Here is a 24,342-nt window from a genome sequence, read left to right as displayed (position 1 = left end):
CTATTGGATGGATTTAACCAAGCTGTGGATTCCTAGTCAAACCTGAAGGAAGTCAGGGTGAAAACTCAAACCTCCTTTTTTTAGCTTTAGTTTTGTTGAACAAAATTAAACAAAACCAAATATCATCCCAGGCATCATTAATAAAAAGTCTTCGTTTTGGATTCCTGAAACGTGCAGGCACTCAGTAAAACTCACATCATACAGTATGTGTAAAAAGTGTATGTGTGTTTGCACCAGGGTTATTTTGGAGCTGTCGGGGCGCTGATGGAGCTGCTCAAGACAACAGAGGACCCGTAAAAGAAATTATCTTGTGACATCACCAACCCTCGGCAAGACGATGTCATCCACCCCTGAATGCTGTGATGTCATCAACTTGCGATGCTGTGACGTCATCAACTTTTGATGCTGCTGAAAAGTCCCATTCACAGAGGCCGCTAAGAGACACTAAGAGAGACACAGAAACTGAGAAAAGCCATTTTAATAATTTAAAATCTTGTAAATAATGATAACCTCTAACTTTCATCTCCTAAACTTCCTAAACAGAGTCCCCCTATCATAGAGGTTTTAATATTGTAATCTTTAATTTATGGTTTCCTGTAATCACTCTGTTGATTCCTGTAATCAGCCCTGTGTCAGGAAGCATAGAGAGAGTATTTTAGTGTTTTTTGTCACTATGTATATGTGTGAATAGCTACTGTAGCATTAAGTCCTGGAAGCTGTGGTTCCACGGGCAACTATTTGTGCAACAATATTTAAATTTAGGATGTCTGCACAGAAATTAAGTTACTCTTGAATAAGTAATTGGGCATTTTTACCTGCAGGGACTCAAGATTTTGTTTTTGTGACCACAGAAACATAATTTGACCAGCAATGCCTCCTGTCTTCAGCTGTCAGTGTGCAGACAGTCAATGCTGTAAAACCATCAAGACCACAGATAGTGGTCCCCCAGCTCCAAACTGCAGCTGCACAGCAGTCGTGGCAGCAGCTAAGGGTTGGGAGGCAATTTGTTGTTGCCTGTTTGTTGCACAAAAACTTGCCCACAACAATGCTACAGTCTTTTAAGGAGTGCACTGAAGCCAAATCCTGTTGAGATTCGTACGACACCTGCCTCCTTCAGCCTAGATGGATAACCTATAAACAGTCTTTGATTCTTTCTGTTGCTCACTGACTGCACATGGCCTTTGCTTTTTGTGTATTTCTCCTCCATCTGCCTACATGTAAACAACATTAACAACACCATATTGCCACTCATGCATACCTAACCTGTTGAGTTTAGTGTTAGATGACGGGACCAAGACATTGTCTTTCAACAGATGGCGCTACAACTGTGCCCGCATTGTTGATTTCTGTTAACTAGCAACACCACAACTACAGTTCAGGACCCAGTCGGCCTCAGCGACCTGTGTTTGTGATTTGTGAAATACTTTGGGATTTTTGGATCTCTGTAGGGAATCATCCTTTCTTTTCTCTTACCCTTCCCGATCTGTCAGCATTACTTCAGGAGAGTGGAGGCCTGCCTTGTTTGGATGTTGCAGTGTGATTTAATGAGGCGGCCAGGCTGAGCTAACACAGGCTGCAATTAAAAATGGTCCTTGTGAATCCTTGCATAAAAAGGGTTCAGCAGTAGATGCAGATGCAGAAGAATGGTGTCATCTTTTGGAAGACAATGGAGACCAAGATGCTTTTAGCCAATAGTTGCCCCTCGTGTAAAATACACTAATGCAAATTTTCCATCAACAAAATCAATGTATCTACTGTAGATTAGACTCTGTTTTTACTGTATAATGGTGCAGATATTGTGCACAACAGTTAATGATTTATTCTGAAAGTGCTGCTGGGTAGGTGCAGTTTTATTCCCCCACTTTGTACTCAAAAACAATGAGAAAAATGTTATAGTAGTTGGCCAACATTTCCCAGCTACAACCCCAATTGTCACTTTTTTATTCTTCTTAGACCATTTCAGACTGTGTGCTTCATTTCAACCATGAAAACCTGGGGTATTGAACATGCCCAGGTCCAGATTGACTAACTTGTGTTTAAAGGGAAATTTGCAGAACTGATCAGAATTAACCACACTTATGCAAAAGATAGAAGACATTTAAGCGATTTCTTTTTTTTCTTTTTTTTTTTTTTTTTTTACAAAATACTAATAGTTCAAATTGTAGTGAAACCATGGCCTGAGATTCTAAGATGGAAACCCTTCTTGCTTGCCTGAATTACCTGTAATCCTGTTATGTTATTATGCGTAACAAGAGGCTTTGTCATCAGTGAGCTTTCCAGTCATCGTTAATTAATTATAGAATTATTGCATCATAGCTGTTTTAGAGAAACATGGTGTAGAGTTTCCTGTAATGTTTCCTGTCCCAACTGGGACCTTTACAGCCTTTTATCTCTGTTTATTGTCCAAGCAGTTGAGCAGTAACGCTGAGTGGTGTGGTCTCCCCTGTCCACTGTTTTACATATTAAGTACCACTGTCTACATGCCTTTACTCTCCAGCAGAAAAACTGTGCTCTTTCCCTTTTTGGTTTTTTGTACTCCACATTATTTGTTGTTAAAATACCTCCAAGCAAACACTACCAACACTTTGGGGTGTGTTAGTTTTCTTTGTTTCTGAGCCTGATGTACAAGGAGTTTTATATTTCACCTACAGTAATTATAACAAGGGTGAAATCCTTATCAGTTATGTTGCAGTAATGTTAGGCAAGTATTCTGGACGTCTCATTGACAAAATTGAGTGATTGCAGTTATCTCCTCTTCACCTTCTAACATACCCTTGGACTACACTTTGTCCACGACAAATAACATGTTTGCTGCTATTCAGTTCTTTTTGTGTTAATTTGTAAACAGACAAGACAAAGGGCAGTTTGATTCTAGGCTACGTAGTACACTAACATTTAAAAAGTTTTGCCGTTGAAGCAATTGTGTTTGCAAATTATAGATTGCACAGAATCAAAATAGATGAGGGTCCTTTTTTTTGTGATTTCCAATTTTTGTTTTGTCCTTTTTAATAAACTCATCAGGTAACAGAATACAGAATAATCACATTTTTACAGAGGAGATCCCCTGCAGTTCATACAAACCAAAAGTCCAAAATTAATATATATCTACCATGGATACTTTCATTGTAATAGGCGTTATTAACTACCAATTAGCTTCAATAATTCAAATACCAACATTTATGCAAGAGTTACGAGTAAAACTGTGGTGATGTACTTTTGAAGTAATAGTGTTTTAAAAGGAGTTTGGAATTTTGGAAACATTGAATCATCAGTGTGTTAGATCCTGCTTGTTTTCAGCTGCTATGACGCTGCAAATGTTCTTTTTTTTGGTTTGTTTTCATATTTTGCCTTGTTCCAACTCATGTTTGGATGATAGTAGTAGCCTGGACCTGTCAGGTACCACTCAGCTTTAAAATCAGGCTGGTGTTGGTTTATTTTGTGCCACCCCTTCTTCTCATCTGAAAACCCCAATCAGTCGCCTTCACTGTGTGTTAGCCTTGTTACACCAATCTGTGCCCTTCAGTTCCCTGTGTGATTTAATTTCAATTTCTTACCTGCTGTACTTCACCTCCATGTGTTTGTAACATCGTGAATGCAACCGTCTTTGGGTTTCACTCTTGCTTTCTGTGCTCGTTTTCTTTGCCATTGTACTGTAACAGAATATTCGGTGCAATTAACACCCATTCACAGTTTGAATATCCGATTGTGGTATTCACAACTCACCTGTTGGCCCCGAGTGAGTCTTCTTACAAGAGCAACATTAACTTGAACTGCAGTGGTTTTAATAATAAAGTTTGATCATTTGAAAAGCCACAGCATCCTTTAGGTATCACTGATCATTATTAATTGAATGAACTTGAATTTTAGATGTTTTGGGCAACTATTTGGTTTGGGAACATTTTTCAAAAGGTATGTCCTATTACTATTTGTATCCTTTGTTTTTGTCGCAAGTAGAAAGTAAAGTGTGGTTTAATGTGTTTTCCCCATGTGATTTGAATATACTGCTGTAAAGAATTTCTTTTAATGGTTTGATTATTATTATTATTATTTTTTTTTTTGTTGGCACAATAGAACCAGTGTGACTGTTTCCAGAAATGTAAATCCCTGCTATCATGCTCTGTCAGGCTGAAGAAGCCTTATCACACGTGGTGATTTACAGCACTTGAGTTGTACCTTTTTTAAACCCATACAGTTACTGTCCCGCAGAGCCTTTTATCTCAGAACAGCCCATGTAGAGCATTTTATTCTGTTTTAACATTTTACGCTATGCTGTTTTAACATGTGGCTCAGTCCGGGTGTTCGTTTTAAGATAGATGACATGGGTTGGAAAGTTGTTCATTTTTAAAGTGTACCTGTATGTCCACATTGACTGTATAATTGCAAGTTATAACATCATTTTCATACTCATCTAAAACGGTTTCAAGCCAGAGTTACAGACTGTCAGGGTGATCTCATGCGTTCAAATACTTGTAGTATTTTTGTACCTAACTAGTGTACTAATTTACTGCTGCAGCTTCAGTATTTTGGAGAACAAAAAAAAGGAATAACACTTGCTGGAATTGAAATTCTTCACATAAAGCGTGTTGTTTTCAGCAACAACACTCGTGAAACACATTATTTAAAGCAGTATCACATCTTGCACTGTAGTTGACATTTTTGTGAGGTTTTTTCCTTTTCACACATTTCCTGTGACTACAACACAGATGTGGTATGAGGCAAGAATTTGAGTAAATTAGCTTTTAAGCCTAGAGTTTCTTCTGTTGTCATGAGTCAAAAAATGTGGGTGTTTATTTGTTTGATGACGGTCTGAGTTGTGAGTTTGGGTTTTAAACCTCAGTAACGCCTTGTTTTTTTGGGTTCAATTCCCACTGGGACCACCTGTACTCAGATCGGTATGCGTTTCTCGGCACTGCAAGGAGCTTTGGCTTAAAACGCCATCGAACGGCAAATGCCATGTCATCCATTGTGAAAATCTAACCAACGGGCTATGCAGTAAATCATCCCTCGATCCCTATGTCCCTTTTAACAAACTCACCTTATATGTATATGTATATGTCTTGCAACCCTGTTAGTTTGCCCCTGTTAGAAATCCTGTTTGAATCTTGATGGAGAGAGTTTCTCCTCTTGAAGTTTCTGTCCTGCTGATATAGTTGTTAACACTATTTAAGATGGATGCTCACAACAGGATGGTTTAGGCCGAATTACACACCAAACGGAGCGTACTGGGCATATTTTTTTCAGTGTGATCTGTGTGACATAATCATACTTATCTACAGCTATTTTTGAATGGTTCTGTCATGGCGGACCCTCATTCCATCCAAACTGCTTGTTGTTGGATCAAGGGCCCTGGTTAATTTTTCATCTTGACAGTGTTAGTTTAGGATAGATATTAAACTGTAAACACCTTGTTGCTGTCAAACCTCACTTTGTAATACTAGTCACGGTGACATAACCTTCTGGCCTGCTTTATACCCCACTTTTCCTCAGAGGCTGTTAATCTGGTCAAACATCCTGTTGTGTGAACACATCCAGCCTTTACAAACTGTCTTCTGGAATGCTTGACTAGCAGGATGGACCTTTTCACCCTTGTGTATTTGATTGTACAGAGATTTTGTAAATAATATTAATATGATATATTCTACACCAGCAATCTGTCCGTTGATTACGTTGTTTCAGCTGTTCAGGGCCTGGCTTCCCAAACATGACTCGGCAATTCATTTACAATCCCAATGCAGACAGAAGATGAACTGAGACGAACCACTTTTCTCTGCAGTTTTACCAGAGCTGTGATGAATAGCATTAGCAAATCCTTTTAGGAGTCTGTTTTAACCTGCTTGTGGTATATGATTGATGAGATTTTCCTCATTAGGACTAGATACATGTCTAGATGTTTATCAGTGATTGTCTAAAATGTTTGGCATACAATGTACATGTGTTAAACCCACAAACTGGATCTATTTTATTTTTTACCTTTATTGTCACTTTAAATAAAATGTTCTCAATTGTATTCAGATCCATTTGACTTTGAATAAAAGTAGCCACGCTAAATAAGTCATATTTGGGATTGAGAAGTGAAGGGGAAATGTGGTATGTTGAATAAGTCTTTAACTGGCATCAATGCTCTTGATGTCCACAGCCAGGATGACGATTTTCTGCCGACTAGATTTCAGTGCAGGTTTCACATCGGCTCCTCTGTGATCTGGATCTGGGTGTGAAACTTTTGGGAAGCCAAGTGCTGGTTCTTGGTGTCAGTTCTTCTGCTGCTTTTAACTCCGGTTTGAAAACATAAAGGGTTAGAAAATAAGAAATTAAAAAAAAAAAAAAAAAATGGCTCCCTGCCTTGTGCAATGTGTATGTACTGAAGTGAAGATATTTCTTTTTTTCTACAAAAGGAATTAAACTAAAACTGGATGAAAGATATGTGTTCTGGATGTTTCTTTACTCACTTTGCTCTGTTTATGAAAAGACATAAATAAACAAAGAAAAAGACAAGATGGAAAAAAAGACTAATAAAACAAAGAAAAATAGCAGAAGCAATGACCGTGATTTCCTTTAAATGATTTAACATGGTTAGGTGAAATTGTATACGTTTGTTGGAGCTTAAAATCCTACAGGAGGATAAAAAGAAGTGACAGTTGACTCAACAGTTGACAACAACAGGTGTTGATGACTACATTGGTTTACATAACAATGAACAAGGTGTTAAAAGTGAAGCTGTGGTGATACATTTGGGGGATTGGGTCAAATTTGTCCCAAGTGGCATCCCAATGGTAGCCTAGAAATGTAGACGCACCCTGGTGGCAGCAAATGTAATTTGCAGCCAGGGTCATGTGTGTCTGGCTTGTCAGGCTAATCCAATGGCAATACAATCCACGATATAGCTTAACATCAAGAGAATATCATTACAAAAAAAGACTATGGGAATGTCATAGGTACAATAAGCACTGTACTGCATAGCCTATATAAAAATTTGCCATAACGCTACACATAAGTCATTAATGTCACTTTTCAGAACAGACTAAATACAAGTGACCATATGGGGCCCTGACACTGGCAGTGACGGCCAAAGTATTCAGATGTAGCAATGCAACCACGTAAAAGTCTTGTAGTATTATTTGCAAAATGTAGTTAAAGTACTCAAACAGAAACATGGCTCACAATTGTTACTGTTGTTGTACATATTATAAATTGATATTCTATTCAATGTTATATTGCTGCACTATACTATATTCTACTATATACTGTTATATCAGAATCAGCTTTAATGGCCAAGTGTGAACACATGCAAGGAAATTGAATTGTTGTACTACACATCATATTATATTGTTATTCTATACTATATTATAACGCTACTGCAATGTGTCTCATTTCCCCCCACAATTTCATAATGTACCATATTATACTATGTGTGCATGTTTCATTGACCCTTGCAACATATTCTATTATATTTAGACTGCTAATCACACCACTTTCACTTTATCAGCACCACTCACTTCATAATGTAATCTGCCTTCAAATGCTAGTTATAGTTTCTAATTTTTATTATAGGCTATTCTATTTAAGTTTATGTACCTCTTATTACTTATATCTGTTACTTTCTAATTATCTGTATGTATGCATGGTGTTTCTGTTGTATTGCTGCAACAACCAAATTGCCCCACTGGGGATCAATAAAGGTGTATCTTATCCTACTATTAGATAATTAATACAGATGCAATAATGTGTGAGAAGTATTTTTTTGTAGTTGGTTGAGGTAGAAAAAATTATTAAGTATTTTACACATTGGGTTTGATCTATAATAATGATTTATTCCATGTTTGCCATAAAATCTTAATTTGTAATGCAAAGCAAGTTTATTTAACAACATGGAATATCAAAGCCCTTTAACCGAATGTAGGTAGGCCTATAAGAACATTACTAAGATAGGATATTGTAAAGTAATTTGTATAACATCCTGTGCAGGTACAAAAGAGCCCTGAGTGTACTGACTTTATCGGCTTTTTTTTAATTATCTCTTGTGGTAGACAGGTTACTCTTCTCTCATGTCATATTCCTACCATAGACTGATTCCTACACAGATTTCTGTTTTAATTAGTTTTTGTCGTGATAATTACTCTTTAAAAGCCTATCCTATAATTTATAATACAAGTACAAATATAACTACCTAATAGTTACATAGCAAAATAATAGTTAGGCTTAGCTTAAAATGGATTGTAAAAAGAAATGTAGCCTAAGCTTCCTTTAACCTCCAGTTGGTAAAACAGCAGTTTATGAAAGTAAATAAAAACCAATTTGACTCTTATGTCTTTCAGTAGCTCATTCTCTTTCAGCTCCATATAAAATGAATAAATAACATAAAAAAAACTACCTATCCTAGTTGACACTAAGATAAAGCTAGCTAGCTACCTAGCTGACGCTAACATTAAAAGCCTGCAGTGGACCTTAGCCCGCAAGCTAATGCTGAGAAATGAACATTAGCTGGCTGATGAAAGTTAGCTTCAGCTAGGTAGCACAGCTAAAATGGCTGGTGCCTTAGACATTCTCTGGTTTTAATTGAGTAGGCTATAGAGTTGTTTTATATATATTTATTTCATTGACAACCTTTTACTACCTTTTGTGTGTGCTTTTACCTTTAGGCCACCACAGAGATAAAAAGCTGATAAAGTCAGTACACTCAGGGCTCTTTCACAGTAGCTATCTAACATTATGGGACTATCATGAAATATAGCCATAAAAACACACCATTGAGTAAAATAAGGGGACCTACTTGCTATTGAGACACACTTGGCTTTGTGTGAGGTAAATATCCCCTCCTCCCTCCCCTCATATATTCAGTTTGCGGGCTTAGTTGTGTTGCAGAGCACCTTCAGGGTGCAGGAGAGGCAGCAGCAGAGAAACACGTGTTTGTTCTTTGTCTTTGTTCGTTTTTATTTATTTTTATTTTATCGCCTGTTTGCGTTTCTAGTCAGTTGAGCCGTGAAGCGGTGGCACAGGAGGAGCTAAGACCGAATGGAAGCGAATGTAAGTAAACACGCACTTTTCTTTTCGCTTCTTTTTTTTGTGTGTTTTGTTTGACTGCAATCTCTCTCTCCAGTCTCAGTCGCCCCTCTCTCCCCTCCCCTTCGCAAGGACGTCACTTTGTGTCGAAAAGTGGAGGGACTTCAGGTCTCAAATGAAAAACACTTTTATATGTAATGGGGGATCGGTATGAGGTCAGAGTAGATAATTAATAGGCTACTTTAATAATAAAAAAAAAACTGCGTAACGGCGCATCAAAGGGCAATATAATAGGCTATTAAAAAAAGGCCTGCTCAGCATAAAACGTTGACTGCGCAAGTCATACATAGGCCTACTGATTTCATTTTAGCATCAGGCGGACACATTATGTGCAGGCTCTCAGACATTATGTATTGCTTTCAAATATGTATTCTCCTGTAGATCAACTTTTCTCATTTATCCCCACTGAGTAAACACGTCTTCATCCTCTCTTTAAATTTGCCTGTTCACATCAGTGATAAATGAATGCATTTTAATTCATTTAACCCCCTGGACTCAGATGTGTTGCTTATAAAGTCATGTGGAAAAAAGCGTCCATTTACAAAAGTGGGGACATGTCCCCACTGTAAATGACACCTATGCCCCTTTCCCTTCATTTCTGAACATTTCTTTCTCAACATTCAGATTAAACTTCCCCCATTTTACCTTGTGAATTGTAGTATAGCCTACTCAATAATATTATATTTATACATTGGTCTTTTTTTTCTGTTATCCAAAAAATAAATGCCCCCATACTGCAACAAAACACAAACAAATGTGTTGAATTCCAAAAGAAATGGTCAAATTATGCAAACATATATGTGAATGACGTTCACTGTAAATGCTTTATTTTACAGGCAAAACAATTGACCTAAATCTTTACACTTCAAACTCAGTGAATACGTACAGTTTTGTTATGTGCACATTTTTATTTTTATTTTTTGTGACAAACTTCACATTTATTTAACCCATTCTGAAACAATGCAAACTGAAGAACTGGCGAGGAACTGTGTGAACTCTGCTGTTTTCAAGGCCCAGTGCCAGTTTACTTTGCAGCAGGAGGGACATTCTCTGTTGGTGATGTAAACATGCTGTCAGTCAGCACACACATGCACACACGTGCAAACCTTTTTTTATCGAGATGACAAGGCAAAAGAAGTTGCACAGAAACCTTTGGACAGGTGCATGAGAGCAGTTTAAACTAGACAGATCTGATTGTTCTTCAGATACTCATTTTATGTTTTAATTAAGTTTGCCATTGTTTCTTTTATTGTTTTATTTTCTAATTGAAAGTTTGCTATCCTGTAACTGAGCTATCTGCCCTTTCCAACCGTCTTATAAAAACACACACACGCGCACACACACACACACACACACACACACACACACACACACACACACACACACACACACACACACACACACACACACACACACACACACACACACACACACACACACACACAGCTTGTTTGTCCAGATTCTTCAAGCCTGATTGTGTTTCTGTACAGCCCAGGTCAAACCAAGCTGAAATGCAAAACTGGCACAGCTGGTGGTTGAAGGCCTGAGCTTTTCAACTGGAAACACATACTGCTTCACTGCTACTGGTCTGCACACAGAAGACACATTAAAGGGATGCACTAAGAGTGTGGAGCTTAGCCTCTGGGTGTGATTATGAAATGCAAACAACCAGGACCCAGCTTAGCTTTTCCACCTCTCAAAACAGTTCAACCCCAGACACGCAGCCACTGCCATCTCTAAAGAGTCTCCTCACCTCTGACTTCTGATCTCATGTTAGACCACATTTGTTTGCGTCTTTGTGGCCACACAAAAAACATGTCCTAAAATCCTCCTAAAAAGGTGATTTTGTCTAACTTTGAGATATGTTTATGATGTAGTGACACTATACCTGTTTTTTCCCCCCCTCTGTTTAGCAAGAAGTGGGAGCGTTCTCTTTTTGAGATGGAAATTAGTGGGTGGGGTCAAAGGGTGTACCCTAAACAATGGTCTGCGCAGTACAAAGATTTTCAACACACCAACGACAATGTAAAATAAATCTTTTCTTGTGTTGTGACAGTAGATGGGCCAGGGTTTCTTGCCAGATGTTATCTCATGTCTAACCAGTGCTGCTTTTCACAGTTACAGCTACAGACATGAATGAGGAAAAACAGAAGCAGAGACATGAGTGCTCACATTATCGCTTGCAGTAAATTTACCTAAGTTTTATCTTGAAGTAAGACGTATGCAAAATGTGTCCGTGCTTAGCAGGATGAATCTGAAAATGCATCTAAAAATGAAGATGTGTCTACATTAGTGTTTCCAGGTCAGTTCTAAAAAGTTCTCCGTTCAAGCTGAACAGAAACACAGCTAAATTCAGTTACACTTCACTTGAAGTTTTCTACATAAGAGTGACATGACACTGTCATGAACATAAAACATAAAACATTATAAACAAGTCATAAACCTTTATGACATAACGCTTCTTTTAGTAAGTGTCATTCGGTTTTGTCAAGTTATGGTTATGGTTATGGTTATGGTTATGGTTATGGTTATGGTTAGGGTTCATGTGTCATGACAGTGTCATGTGTTCATGAGAGTGTCATGTCACTCTTATGTAGAAAACTTCAAGTAGTGTTACCCTAAATTCTTCTTCTTCCTCCTCTTTTGGTTGGCAAACAACAATTGTGTGAATAAACATAAGTTGTTGAAGTTTCAATTTCATTTGGTTAATGTAACTACAATAATCCCATTGAATAATTGTGGGTGGTGCTTTTGCCCTGTACTTAGCTATCTTACTGTAGTATTATAATTTTGGCTCATACTAACCACTCACTTCTTCTTCTAATCCAAGCAAATGTATTCTTGTATTTGAATAGCAGATACCATATTTTTTTAAAGAAACTGTTCTTAAATTCCTCCTTTATCAGCAAACTGAAAATTGTTGTATTAATTTATTGCGCTTATTTATCATGACACAAACAAAGATATAATTTAAAAGAGCACGCTGCCTCCTCTGTATGTTTGACTTTTACATTACCTTACTTTAAATGATAAACATTGCAGTCAGTATGTGTACTCCCTATACAGGACTTTTTAAAGAGCAGACATATTCTAGTATTTTGTTCTTTTTTGGTGAGCTTGAAACCACATGTCATCTTCTGCTCACAGAATGATTTCAAACATTGAGTGCTTCACCCAGAAATTCTTTGGAAAAAATGCCATGCGTAAAATGCAATTTGCAATTACAATGTCTTCCATGAATTATGTTCACATCCATGACCAATTAGCAAGTTTACAGTTGTATAGTTGATGCGGTGCAACTTGGCTGTTTACTACTGCTACTACCTAAACACTACACAATACTTTAAGTTAGTATTGATATTTTAGCCATGCTAGCGGTGTGGCCCTGAAGACGACAACGTCTGTCTGTCAGTTGGTCAGACTGAAATATCTCAACAACTACTCAATGGACTGCCATGACAATCATACTTCCAAAGAAGATAAATCCTAATGACTTTGGTGATCCTAACACTTTTCCTCTAGTGCCACAGTATGGTGGTTCATGGTTTGATTTCTGCCTCTTGTGGTTTCTGTGTTTTCTCAGTGATCAAGAAAGAGGAAGAAGGAGCAAACAGAAAGGAAAGAAGGTCCTTTATGTTTTCTGAAGATCTTTAAGCAAGTGACTGCGTTTTTGACAGAACAAACCCAGCCAATGAAAACGTGCTGTGCATTTAGAGACGAAAGGGGAACATTGAGGAGTGGACTTGTGACCTCCAGCATTCCTTGTAACAGAGGGCGAGCTCACTGATGTCAGTCTGCCTTGTGATTGGCTGGAGCGATGGCAGGTACCAAGGTGGAGAAGCTCGAGGGAGGCAGAAGGCCACCGGGGGTCATGGCCCCGCCGGAAGGTGGCTGGGGCTGGATGATCGTCGCTGGCTGTTTCCTCGCCACCATCTGCATCAGGGCAGTGACCAGGTGACTGTGTGTGTATGTGTTTGTGTATGTGTGTGTGTGTGTGTGTAGTAACTTATTAATATACTAGTGATGCGGCATCAAATTATAGATCTGATGGACAATTGGGACAATTCAAAAAGAAACCTCCCTGAAGGTGTAAACTCCTTTCCTGAGGAATGCTTGGTTTTATGGATCTGGAAGATTTGTGAATGTGACCAACCACTTTTCCCTGTCAGAGAGGATTTTATTTTTTATTAAATGTAAGAACATTGAAAACATTGTACTTTAACCTGGAACAACATTAGTCACTGAGATTGCATTGAAACATTACTTTACCTGTGAACATAGAGATTTGTAGCTTCTGGATGTTCTTAGCTTTGGTCATTAACACCACCATGTTATTACTTGGCAACACTGCATTCCCAGTCAGCTCACGTTGTTTAAGCCACTAACCTGTTTCAGCAGCAATGTTTTCTTTTTTTCCACGAAGACTTTGGAATCCTGCAGAGATGTTTCCATCTCACAAGTTTGCGCAGCCAGCACATTGCCTCCATAAATCAGTTAACTGACATTTGATTTCCACTCCCATTGCCATTTTAATATTTGCATATTGAAAACAACAAGTAGTACGGTAGGACTACTCATTTTTTCATGATGATAAAATGTTAGTGAGGGAAAAGATGTCTGTAGTCATTTTTTTTCCCACAAATTAATGTTTGTTAGAAGTGATCAGTGACTGGCTTTATTTTCCTCTCAGTTCAACTTTCACAAAAGTCTGATCTGATCTGGTCAGATGCCATGAGACCGGTGAGTTCCCTCTGAGGTTATATGATGGACAATGAGAGTCATAAATATTGGGTTCGGTAGGACAGATTCTTAAGATTGGTGGACATGAATGACAGCCATAAACTGACAAAGACCTCGCTAAACTCTACTTTATCAGCTTTGACATGAGATGCTGACACCTAATAAGACATTGCCAGACCTTCTCCACAGCACTGTGTCAGTGCCGAAAGTATGGTCTGGCTAATACCACTTATCTTTTCAGGGACAGGGGGAAAAAACATATTTCTTTAAACCAATCACAACCATCTTGGGCCCCCGGATACAGCTTTATCCCAGTAACATTCAGCCGGACCATCATCCACATGCTGCGTACGAAGGTCTGGCTACTCCACACAGCATTCCAGGATGGTAGAAAAACGTGCTCTGGTTTATTGGCATTTCTTTAAACCGATCACAATCATCATGGGCAACGCTAAGCTCCACATGGAGCTGCTGCAAAAAGGAAGGAACTTGTTTTTGTGGAACGTGTACGTTCAAAAGTTGTTTTAGTAGTGCGAGAGAAAACTCTGATTTAGACAGATAGTCTAGCTAGCTGTCGCAATTTACCCTGCAGAGATCTGAGGAGAAGTTAACCATAGTCCTCATAAATCCACCGGAGTTTAAAATTCCAACACAAAGAAAGCGGAAGGAAATGGACATCAGCGAAAAGACATGCATCCTGCTGCACCGGAGCAATCCCGGAAGTAGAACGTCGAGGATATAGACTATCCTAAATACAGTATAATAATAAATGATTTAAATTTGTTATAAAGGAAACAATCCCATACTCCTGCTAAACCTTGTGTCCCCAGTTTATTGCCTAATCTAAAGCAGTATTGTCTTTGATTTTCTCTTAATGAATCTTTTCTTTCAGCTGCCCATACTAACTACTCTACCTCTTCCACTGTTTGTTCTAAACAAACTGGCAGTCATAGACAAAAGTAAAAATCACATTAATCAATATGCCATTTTTGCAGACTTTTATGTGCAAATGCATTAAATCCAGCCTCCCTCTGTCTCTGTATCCAGATGTATTTCCATGTTCTTTGTGGAGTTCCAGCTGCACTTTGAGAAGGATTATTCGACCACCGCCTGGATCAATAGTCTGATCGACGCCACCACCATGCTCTGTGGTAAGCCCATCAGTACCAGTATCTGAAGGCAGATCAATGCTGCAGTTAAAACCCCATTTGGCGAAGCAAGATTTGCTTGTTTTTGTCTGTTTGGTGCAGGTTCAGGAATTGTTTTTGTGTTGTGTAGATAGTAAATATGTAAAAAAAATAAAGAAAAAAGAATGAATTCAAGTTCTAATGTATTTATTATTCCAACTATTAAAACATACAGTTAAATAGAAAGATTTTTTTTTTGCCAGGACCAGTTTACAAAAACTGATGAAACGTCACAACAAATCATAAAGACAGTAAGACAAAAAAGCGTAGGGGTACATCAAAACTGGAGTGCAATAAAAGACCTGGTCTAATTAAGTGCAAAATGATGCATTTATAAAAACAACTCACCCTGTAAAGATTACATGTTTTATACCATGCATATATATGAATGGATGTGGGTAAATATATGGGCAACTCCTCAATCAGTCTGTGAAATAATAATCCACAAAAAACTGTTTCCAGCTCCTCTGGGTGGTTTCCTTGGGGACCGACTCTCCTGCAGAGCTACAGTGATCCTGGGAGGTCTGCTGTCTTCTTCTGGTCTGGTCCTCAGCTCCTTCGCTTCCAGTCTGGAATATCTATACATCTCCCTGGGCATCCTCCCAGGTACACAAGCACCTCACATCCCATTATAGTTGCGTAGCATGGATTAATAATTATGAATTAATACCATCATATGTAACAATAATTAATAACTCAAAATGATGCATTGTAAACACATGAAGTTGTACAAAAAGGAGAGTGATCACAGTCAAATCTTCAGAAACAATTATTTTTGTATTAAATATAAAGGTGCCCCTAGGCACCACCCTCTTAAGAGGGAAAATTGAAAGCCAATTAATGAATGTAGTTTTAATATTAGAAGGCTGCTACGGCATTCTTAACCAAGTGTACAATGACCTAATATTTCATACATACACAAATCACAGGATCAAGTTCCTTTATAAATGAAGTGTTTATTGTACTCCTAACTACACAACTAAACTACTAAAGTTGTTATCTTCTGTGCACAAGATACAAAATATCACCTCACGGGACTTTAGGGACTTTAATTCCTAAACAAAAAAAGACAAAGCTGAAGGACAGAGAAACCAAAGGTGACTTGACCAATGAGAAAAATGCAACACATCTGACCAGTGTAGTCTAAAAAATTAAATTTGACCCTTTGAGAATATCTGTATTTTCAGTCTACACCCCAACAGCCCATGCAAGCACTTACTGATCCGTGTCTGTGCTGCCCTCTTCTGGCACAGTTTTACAGTACCTTTGGGAAACACAATTTTGTTCCTCTGTGTACTGTACTGTACTGTGTATTATGGAAGCCTAGAATAGTCTAATTTATTTTCAATTTAAAAATAAATATAGTTCTACTGTGGCACTGAGCAAGTTGTTAAACTTTGATGACATCTCATGTTCCTGTGGAGGTTGGAGGTTGAATGCACTTTAACCCATTTACTCCTAAAACGCCTGCTAAAAACGCCTATAAAAACCTATGTTATTCTGGGATAAATATCCTTATCTCCTGAGGGTTTTCTGAAAAAATATTAAGAATTGTCAACGTCTACCAAAATCTTATTATCTAAGCCTCTGTAGCACATAGAAACATGAAATAAAATACATTGTAATGGTAAGAATCACAGGTTTTATTAAAACATGCTCCCTTAGCACTAACATACAAACACATTTTTCAAAAGATTCTCAAAAACAGATGGGGAAGAAAAAATATATAAATCGATTATATAAAATATATAAAAATAACATGCCAACACACTGAACAAGGCATCTTGTTATGAGAGAGAGGGTTAAAAGTCCTGAGGTGGAACTGGGAACAGTCTCAGTCTCTGAGCTCCATGGCTCACATCTCTTCTCTTTGGCTTGTTGAACAGCATTATCTTGACAGACAGATTTATCCCCGCCGCAGGGGCACACAACAACGGGAAATGAAACGCCACAATAACGAGACGGTTGGGGTTAGGAAAAAAAAAGAACGGGGAAAGGAACCGTCACACGCGGGACACGCCGACAAAGGAACTGCAACACGTGGGACGCGATCCCCAATCAAATTATTTGTGGCGAAGGACATGGTGCATGAAGCACTCGCGGTGCAGAGGAAAGTTACACTGCTTGCACCCCATCAGCGTTGATCCAGGACGACGTTGGTGTTGCAGTGCTTCAGTGAACACTCCTGCAGGTCTTCCTCTTATTGTTGAGCTGAACTAGGTCATGCTCAGCAGAAGCTCCAGTTGGGCTGGTGGGGAGAACATTGGGAGCACTTCTTGCAGTGACAGGGACGATCAGCTCCTGGGTCAGATCCTCCAGCCAATCCTTGTAGCCGCCCTCCCTATACTTCCACTCGGCTCCTACCGCAGACCTGGCAGCCACAAAGGCATTGTAGCACGCCACCGTAATGAGGTAAAAGAAGAGCCTCCTCCACCACTTCGTAGATCGATGATGGATCTGGTAGTAGCCCACCATCTGGTCCAGAAGATCAACTCCCTTCATGTGTTGCTGATAGTCAGCAAGACATGCTGGCACCCGAACCTCCGTCTGGCGTTGACCGTTGGACTTCCTCCTCACTAACCCATGAGCTGTCGGGTCGTGGTAGTTTGAGAGGACCATCACTGCCTTGGTGTCTTGCCAGACGCAGAAGGTCAAGTCATCCCGCTGCGCCACATTAAACTGATGTTTGTTCAACTCAGCCTTCTTTGTCAGCTGCTCATTTTTGGGGAGGTCCTTCCTGTTGGCACGCACTGCCCACACGCTTGCACCCCCTGACCTTGAGGTCCACCATCAACTTCACACTGGTGTAAAAGTTGTCCATATATACCGAAAGGTTGGACCCGTAATAAGGGGTCACCAGGTCTGACACTATCCGGTGAGCCAGATCTTTCTCTGCCTTACCCTGAATGGCCCCCGTATACACCTGAAAATTGGTGACGTAGCCCGTTTTGCTCTCGGCCATGACCCACACCTTTATACCCCACTTCACCGGCTTCATGGGGAGGTACTGCCGGAAGCCCAGGCGTCCCTTGTACTTCACCATGGACTCATCCACGGTCACAAAGCCATTGACTTCATAGAGTGCCTGGAATCTAACCAGGAGGAGGTCCATCCACTGCCGGATCTTCCAGAGCTTGTCCGTTTTGTCCACGACAGGATCAGTATTATCTTGGAGATGGAGATATCTTAAAATGCATATGATAAGATTAATTTAAGCCTGACATTTATTGCCATCATTGTATTTATTCATTTATTTGTATTGCTATTGATGTATATTTATAGTATTTATATTTATTTATTCATTAGCCATAATTATATTATTTATTATGCTATTTATTCATTATGCCAGTATTGTATTTATTTATATGTACTATGTTATTTGTGTATATTTATAGTATTTATTTATTCATAATGCCATTATTGTATTTATAAGTATATATATATATATATATATATATATATATATATATATATATATATATATATATATATATATATATATATATATATAAAACATTATTGTATTTATTTATTATCATTATCAACCAGGAAGAAAGAGAGCAAAGAAATCAAAACTCAATCAAACTTTATTTATAATTAATGTAACACAATGTGTTTCGTACAAGAGTGACATAAAATGTTCAGTTATACAGAACAAAATGCATACAAAACCTGTATCGAGCATATGCACACACACACACACACACACACACACACACACACACACACAAAGATCAACACTGAACTGCGACAAACTCAGTATAACACCACACAAATCATTACCTCCAGATCATGTCGAAACGGTCCCTTGCCATGGCCTTGGGGACGTTGGTCTGGTACAGCCATTTAGTCTGCCTCCAGAAATCCCTGCGTGCTGGCAGCTTCAAAATACCGGGGCGAGACACAGCCCGACAAATGTCTTCATCTCCGTTTTGGAGACAGGGTTCCACTTCAATTGGTGGGGGTCTGACTGCGCGTCTGTTCAGCGTGCATCGATTAGTTTCAGTCACCAACATGTCCCAAAGATCATCGGTGAAAATACGCGAAAAGACATCCAGGGGCTAGCGTCCACGGGATCGGCTGTTTCACCCCGGTTTTGCGGGTGAACTGCTTCGCCTTGCGCGGCTGATAATCCTCGGTTCTCCAGTCTACGTGGAATCCGTGAAAGTTATCCTCCTCCTCTCCTTCTGTGTCCCACACATCCCACTCCTGTGCTCTATCCAACGGATCATCTTGCATGTTTTCATCAACACCATCCTCCTCCCTCTCAAACTCCTCACTATCTTCCAACTCAATGTCACTGCCTTCGCTGTCAAAATCCTCCTCTGCCGTAGCCATTTTCCCGCTCGCTCAAAAAACAAACTCGCTCGCTCAAAAACAAATGCACGTGTATGTATGATTGACTGACGTGACTTTCAGCCAACCACAATACATTTGGGTGGTCACGTGGTCTTTAAAAAAAATCAACAAGACCCACCTCATGTGTATTTGAACCAATGACAGTGCGTTCTATGCTGCACGCGTCATGAAAAGGATGACGAATACCAAATGCTGCGCCACGCAGCAGCCGGCAGGAGGTTCAGAGTTGCGCAACGCAGTAACCGGCGGTAGATGTAATGTTTCGGTGCGCAGCATCCGGGACAAATGGGTTAATCACTTTGTCTGCTAAAGCAATATAATGTAATGGTTTGCATGTATTGCAAGATGGATCAGAGTGTTATATCCTTTGACATCCAAGCAACCTCTGTTCAGATTTGGCAACATATCCATCCTTTACAGGTCTTGGCTTTGCTCTTAGCTACACACCAGCTATAGCGATGGTTGGGAGGTACTTCAGTGAGAGGAAAGCTCTGGCCTATGGCATCGCCATGTCTGGTATTGACAACTTTACCTACCTATTGCTTTGTTTTCTTGTCATTTATACATAACTTTCCCATCTCCTATTCTCCTTCATTATTCTTTTTTTTTTTTTTTTTTTTTTTTTTCTTTTCTTATTACCAGACTTCTTTGATTTCCTCTGTGCTTTTCTCTAGTCTGTTTTTTGTTAAGTTCCTCTACCAGTGTTTCTCCTCTACTTTCCTTGCCTTATTTCATCCCATCAATTCCAATTTCACCTCATCTTCAGGGAGTGGCATTGGGACCTTCATCCTGGCTCCTGCAATCCAGCTGCTTATAGAGCATTACTCCTGGAGAGGAGCTCTTCTCATCCTGGGAGGATTTGTTTCCAACCTGTGTGTCTGTGGTGCTCTGATGAGGCCGCTGGAACCAAGAAGAAGTGAAGGGTAAGTCCTCAGCTCTGTTGCTGCTGCAATAGGGTTCAACTTATTGTTCATTGGAATTGTTCAAGATTTGCGAAAATCCGCTTATTTACTTTCTTGATGAGAGTTAAATGAAAGATCGATACCACCGTCTGTGTCAAGAGTGGTACTTTTCATGTAACCCTTCCCAGAAGCAAATAAGCATATTTCCCAAAATCTGAAACTCATCCTTTTGAAACATAACCAATTCCATTTATTGATCCATTTCCATATATTTTCTTCTATTCTGTTCTAAAGGATATGGGAGAACAATATGGCAAACCTGGAGAAAGAGTGTATGACAACAGCACTGGATTCCAAAGACACTGAACAAGTACCTGCTGATTGCAGCCAAGTGGAAGCAAAGCAGCTGGAAATAAACAACTTAATGGATACTCAAAGGCTACTTATAGCCAATGGAGCACTCAAAAACTTTGACCTTAAAAACAATAAACTAGTTCAGGGGAACATAGCGCTGCTATCAAGTTCAAGCCCGTCTGATCGGAAGATAGCTGATTGCATTTTATTTAGCAACAAGCTAACAGAGACAATGCCAGGGGGGCTCAAACACTCAGATCCCAAACTAGCAAATGCTAGCACAATTGAGGACTCAAAATTGGTGGAAAGCATGAAATTGAGCAAGGCAGCTGACATGGATGCTAAGATAGCAGAGCCTTTAGTGAGCACAAACACTTCATCCAGAGGTCACTGTTTTTGTCTCGAGTCCAGGGAAGAGTTTAGATTTCTTGTGATACCCGACTTCCTGATTCTGTCTGTGTCCTTACTGTTTCTGGCTTATGGCTGCAGCGCTCCAGTAGTTTACCTGGTTCCTTATGCCCTCAGCATGGGGTTGGAGCCCCAGCAGGCTGCCTTCCTCATGTCCATATTTGGAGTCAGCGGCATTGTGGGTAACATCACCTTTGGATGGATCACGGACAGGAAGTAAGTAAGGGCTGGAGGTATGTTTTTGTGTGTGAAATAAATGCCAAGTGTTTAATCAAAGCCCAATAATGGTAGATTTCCTTCCCTCTAGGTGTCTGAAGAGGTATCGCATGCTGAGCTACATGATGGCGATAGGCATGGATGGCCTTTGCTGCATGTTCATCCACCTCCTTCACTCCTTCCCCCTCCTGGTCCCATTTTCTGTACTCTATGGATACTTTGACGGGGCGTATGTGGCGCTTATCCCAGTGGTGACCTCTGATGTTGCGGGCTCCACCTACCTGACCTCCGCTCTGGGTGTTGTCTTCTTCCTGCATGGCATCCCCTACCTGATTAGCCCACCAATAGGAGGTAAATGTTCATGAATTCATTACAACTGATGCAGTGTTTGAAGGTATCCTGTAAAGCTCTTGTGGGTACCACTGTCACGTTAGTCTTGATCAAAATAAGTGCATTGCCAGGATAAGCCTGAGAAGGAATGAGCCACTTCATAACACAACATTACACACTGAAAAGGTCAAGTTTTGACAAAACCACCTTAATAAGTTTATTTTCCGAGACTGTTTTGCAGCGGCACCGTCGATAAAAATGTTGCCAGTGATTATTACATTGGCCTTTTACTCTTTGCACCATCTGCTGGTTCCAGAGAGAGAATAGCGCCGTTTATTTTTGTATGTGCCATAGAACAGTACACCTGATATTTCTGTCCATTTCACTAGTCATAACATCCATCATTACAAAATAGTTGTGCATAGTTTTGCACATAAACTGAGGACAACAAGGAAGGGAGAACTTGAGTCCTGGAATCACAGCTAGCTGCCGTCTTGAAGCCACACAACCCATTTGATCTTGTGTAGGGCTGCAAATAACAATTATTTTCATTATCGATTTATCTGCCAATTATTTTCTTGATTAATTGTTTGGTCTATAAAATGTCTGAAAATAGTAAAATATGTCATTCCAGTTTCTTAAAGTCCAAAGTGATACCTAAGTGTCTTTTTTTTGTTGGTCCAAAACCCAAATATATTCAGTTTAATATGAAAGAAGCAGAAAAGAGCATGACATTTCCATATTTGAGAGGCTGAAACAGCGTTTTCTGCTATCGTTTTTATTGAAAAAAGACTAACGATTAATCATTTATCAAAATAGTTGCCCGTTTTATATTTCTATCAATCAATTAATCGATTTGTCGACCAATCGTTGCAGCTCTAATCTTGTGGATTGTTGTCCGCTGAGGTATAACACATATTTCCTGTTTCTGTGTCTCCAGGTTGGTTAGTAGACAGGACTGGAAATTACAAGGCAACCTTCTTTCTCAGCGGGGCTTGCTTCCTGTTCAGCTCTGTGGTTCTAGGAGCTGCCATGCTCGTCAGACGCTGCCAGACGTCCAAGTCTAACTCAGCTGCACGCTTAAATCCCAATCACACTGCTGCTGCAGCTCAACAGGGCATCATATGACAATGCAATCAGTTCAGGTGCTATTTTGATATGTATTATACGCCATTGATGTGTTTTGGACACTTGAAGCTCAGACTCAACAAGAGCAATGCTGTCAGAACCTGTGCCTTTAAAGAAACAATGCTGTGACTTTAAGACACAGATTATCTTGTAATGGCATTATTTTTTCAGTAAGAGTATTCTGTTTGTTTGATGTGGATCTTTTGTTTTGTAAAACTAAAGGGCATTCATCCTTCACGGACGCCAAAACTTGCAAGCACTTTTCCATTAACATTCACCGTCTTTAGTGAACTTTCCAATTATGTTGAGATGTTCACTCTGATTTAATACAGATTCTAAAGTGTTGCTGTTCAAAAAAATATATTATTGAAAAATATATTTTTTTAAACTTGGCCCTTATTTTCCAAAATGGTCCATCTTGCCAATTGATTATGTTGGACATTTCATTACTACACTTGCATGTATCACTGCAGTGTAAGCAGTTAAAACAATGATACTCACACCAGTATTTACCTTTTGAAATATATTTGAACAATTATGATACATATGGTCTTGTAGCCATTGCTCAAATTGTTCAGTGATTTTGCGTTGCTGGCTGTCAGTTTCCCGCTGTGTTTGTACCATATCAGAAGAAAAGTGTGATTCATTTGCATGTATCATGAACATGTGAAAGAAATGTTAATGTTCTTGCACACCATCACGTCTTAGTAGGAAGTGCAAGGGACCAAAACACTGCATACTGAGTCTGTGTAAAGTTTTCTGAGTCTGTCACACCACAGTAAAATGTAGTAACCACCCAGACAAAAGTGTGACTAAATAAGCAGTATGTTCTGCTCTGAGACACTGGGGGCATGTCCGCTGAAGGCGCTGATGCTGTGTGCTATGGCTCTAACATTAGTAGTAACCATAGACTGATAGCAGCATCGTTTTTATACAGTAGGGGAGGGGTTATGTTAAAGATGACCGCGGTGTGATCTTGAACCATGATTTCAGACCGCCCAAAAAATCCTGGACACAGAAATGGTTAAAAAAAACAACTGTTTAATGGTTTTACTCCACAATTCAGTACTACACAGTTTACAGTCTTCTCACATGTTTTCAATAAGTATTTTTTAACATAATGTGATTGGAACAAAATCACTAATTTTGCTTTACCTGAAATGTAATGATGATGGCTAGATATGCTCAGTTTACCATAAACTTATAAAGAATCATGAACGACCTATAGTAGGATATTTCTTATCAAGTATGCTTGATCGTATTAATGTGAAAACAAATAATAATTTCAATACCTCATATTACACAACCTAATTTATCGCACCGTTGTGACGAAAAGAGAGCTGAGCCAGAAGGCAAAGCTCTCGATCTACCGGTCAGTTTTCGTTCCTACCCTCACCTATGGTCATGAAGGCTGGGTCATGACCGAAAGAACGAGATCCAGGGTACAAGCGGCCGAAATGGGTTTCCTCAGGAGGGTGGCTGGCGTCTCCCTTAGAGATAGGGTGAGAAGCTCAGTCATCCGTGAGGAGCTCGGACTAGAGCCGCTGCTCCTTTGCGTCGAAAGGAGCCAGTTGAGATGGTTCGGGCATCTGGTAAGGATGCCCCCTGGGCGCCTCCCTAGGGAGGTGTTCCAGGCACGTCCAGCTGGGAGGAGGCCTCGG

General features: G+C 39.5%; 2 protein-coding genes across 2 annotated transcripts in view; both read left to right on the top strand.

Annotated features, from left to right (window-relative positions):
• Nucleotides 1–6,420, top strand: part of pank1a (pantothenate kinase 1a) — a 30,529-nt gene extending 24,109 nt beyond the window's left edge. Inside the window, exon 8 of the mRNA XM_028603580.1 lies at nt 238–6,420. Coding sequence (XP_028459381.1) covers nt 238–297 — 60 coding nt within the window. The 3' untranslated portion in view covers nt 298–6,420. The remainder of the gene's footprint in view (nt 1–237) is intronic.
• Nucleotides 6,421–8,679: 2,259 nt separating this feature from the next.
• Nucleotides 8,680–24,045, top strand: LOC114572144 (monocarboxylate transporter 12-B). The gene is made up of 9 exons (XM_028603609.1): nt 8,680–9,021; nt 12,641–13,011; nt 14,845–14,948; nt 15,447–15,590; nt 19,764–19,859; nt 20,110–20,266; nt 20,540–21,223; nt 21,315–21,574; nt 22,494–24,045. The coding sequence occupies exons 2-9, from the start codon at nt 12,875–12,877 to the stop codon at nt 22,679–22,681; spliced, it is 1,770 nt and encodes a 589-aa protein (XP_028459410.1). The 5' UTR covers nt 8,680–9,021; nt 12,641–12,874; the 3' UTR covers nt 22,682–24,045.
• Nucleotides 24,046–24,342: the final 297 nt, after the last annotated feature.

This window comes from Perca flavescens, chromosome 17 (genome assembly GCF_004354835.1).
Source record: "Perca flavescens isolate YP-PL-M2 chromosome 17, PFLA_1.0, whole genome shotgun sequence".
Classification (NCBI taxonomy): domain Eukaryota; kingdom Metazoa; phylum Chordata; class Actinopteri; order Perciformes; family Percidae; genus Perca; species Perca flavescens.
The sequence above is the reverse complement of the archived record's forward strand: the minus strand, read 5'-3'. Positions and strand labels throughout refer to the sequence as shown.